We start from the raw sequence: 2044 nt of genomic DNA, 5'->3' as shown, positions 1-2044 counted from the left end.
TTGGCAGGCTGAGGCAGGATGATCACTCAAGTTTGAGCTCAAGGCCAGGCAGGACTGCAAAATGAGAACTAGTCCCAAAAAAAAAAAAAAAAAAAAAAAAAAAAAACAAGTTTAAAAGAGGGGTCTACCCAGCTAGGGTATGGCGATAAAGGACTCTGGCTCCTTAGAGTGAGCCCTTCCCAGTCCTTGTCCTGGTCTGGGAAGTTCATATTTGTGATCCCATGGAAAAGTTATTGGAACCCTAGCCAGTTGGTTCCCATCTACCACTTCCAGGGCAGCCCATGGCGAGAATAGAGACACCAAGGCATATTTGTAGTTGTGGGGAGCCAGGGGGGTCCCAAGTCCAGCCACGATGATGGCCATCTGGAACAAAGGCCTCGACCCAGGGCCAAACCTGGGTTTTATTAATTCATGAAGAAGGGAGTGGTTGAGGATGAGCGACTGTGAGAATGGCGGGAAGTAGGCGAGTGCTGTGAGCCGGGCTGGGCAGGAGGCCTGAAATCAGCTGTGCAATGCAGAGCGAAGGATCTGCAGGAGGAGTAATCTGCATAATGCAGCTGAGGTAGTATGCGATGTTTTGGGGTCGGTGCTTCAGCTCTGATGTGTGATCTTTTACGCCCTGGGAAGTCATAGGCTCTTATCTCGAGGCTTGATCCCAGCGAGCAGTGCGGAGCACGGCTCTCCATCCCGCCTTGCCCCGGCTCACATCTTTTGGGGAATACAAGGGCAGGGAAACACTCACCTGTCACCTTGCTTTGAAGACTACACATCAGCACCTCAGCTGGACCAGTTTGCATTGCTTAAAGCCAATTGGGGAGATAAGGAAAGTCCTAGCCAGCTCTGGACACATCAGTACGTAGAAAAAGGGCCAGGTTCAACCAAAACGGAGACGGTTGCTCCTCCTTCAGGGAGAGTGGCCCAGGTGGGCCGCCGCAGCTCCTTCGCTTCCTTCGGTGTCTGACTTCAAGGCCGCCTATTTCTGGATTCAATTTTCCCATCTAGAAAACAGACCTCGCGGGCACTGTGTTGAGGATTAAATCGGGGCACACCAAAGTAGCTTTGAATTTTGCTCCCGATACACAACAGCGAAGGAACGAAATGATTACACATACACAGATTCCCATCAATATGCTTCTTAAACCTCAGTGACATGATTCAATTAACTTTTAGCTGCTTACCCTGGGGAGGAGGCAGACCTTCCAGCGCGGAAGATGCCCAGGGGAGTTAAGCTGGCACCATCCTCCTAAATCAGCACGGAGAAGGAAGCAGTTGTCTGCAGAAGCCAGACAGGACGTCTTAAGAGACCCCTAGTGGGAGTCCCTCCCCACCGCCCACTCAATTCCTAGCCCATGCTGACTCAAAAAAATAATAATACATGCAGCAAGAAGCTGACCAAATACAACTATCTCTGGTGTTTATTTTTATGTTACCCTTCTCCGCCCATATAGACTAACTGTTTGTCCCATGTCCTGCCCCTAGTGATGTTTGTTGGAAGCACTTATTTGGGAAGACCATGTCCACAATACGGGACTGGCACCAGCTGTCTTTGCACCACCACTGCACAACTCCAGGAGGTGCTATCTGCATACGCTGAGAAGCAGATGGACCTCACTGCAGACACGCAGTACCATGAGCTCGCACACTTCCAAAGGCTGCCTGCACCCTCCCCACAAAGCCTAGCAGGTCTGCACACCAGGGGAAGACAGAACCTTTCTCTCTAGCCAGGGAAAGGGTGAATAAGGCCACTGTCCAGGTGTGATCCGAGTCACAGCTCAGTTCCCTCCTGAGGGATCTCAGAGATCATCTCGTCCACCCGTCCTGTGCAACTGATGAGGAAGACAGAGCACAGCTAAGCAGAGGGGGCTCCTAGGGGACAGGATGGACAGTGCACACCTATCACCCCAAGTACCCGGGAGGCTAAGGCAGGAGGAGCACAAATTAGAAGCCAGCTTGAGGGCCAGGAATGTAGCTCAGCGGCATAAGCACTTGCCTGGCAAGCCTGAGGTCATGAGTTCGATTCCCGGTACCAAAAAAAAAAAAAAAA

General features: G+C 51.3%; 1 protein-coding gene across 4 annotated transcripts in view; it reads left to right on the top strand.

Moving 5' to 3' along the window:
- The window catches only part of Glra1 (glycine receptor, alpha 1), a 97075-nt gene that overhangs the window by 91322 nt on the left and 3709 nt on the right, over positions 1-2044 (top strand). For 2 of the 4 annotated variants that reach the window (XM_005376177.2, XM_005376174.2), the window contains one exon: positions 1171-1953. The exons of the other annotated variants lie outside the window; for them this stretch is intronic. In XM_005376177.2, the coding sequence (XP_005376234.1) occupies positions 1171-1311 (141 nt within the window). In that variant the 3' untranslated portion in view covers positions 1312-1953. Of the gene's footprint in view, positions 1-1170; positions 1954-2044 lie in introns of those variants that run through there. 4 annotated transcript variants of the gene reach the window in all.

Source organism: Chinchilla lanigera, unplaced genomic scaffold, assembly GCF_000276665.1.
Source record: "Chinchilla lanigera isolate Chin_1 unplaced genomic scaffold, ChiLan1.0 scaffold00007, whole genome shotgun sequence".
Classification (NCBI taxonomy): Eukaryota; Metazoa; Chordata; class Mammalia; order Rodentia; family Chinchillidae; genus Chinchilla; species Chinchilla lanigera.
Note: the sequence above shows the minus strand (reverse complement) of the source record. Positions and strands in the feature narration are given on the sequence as shown.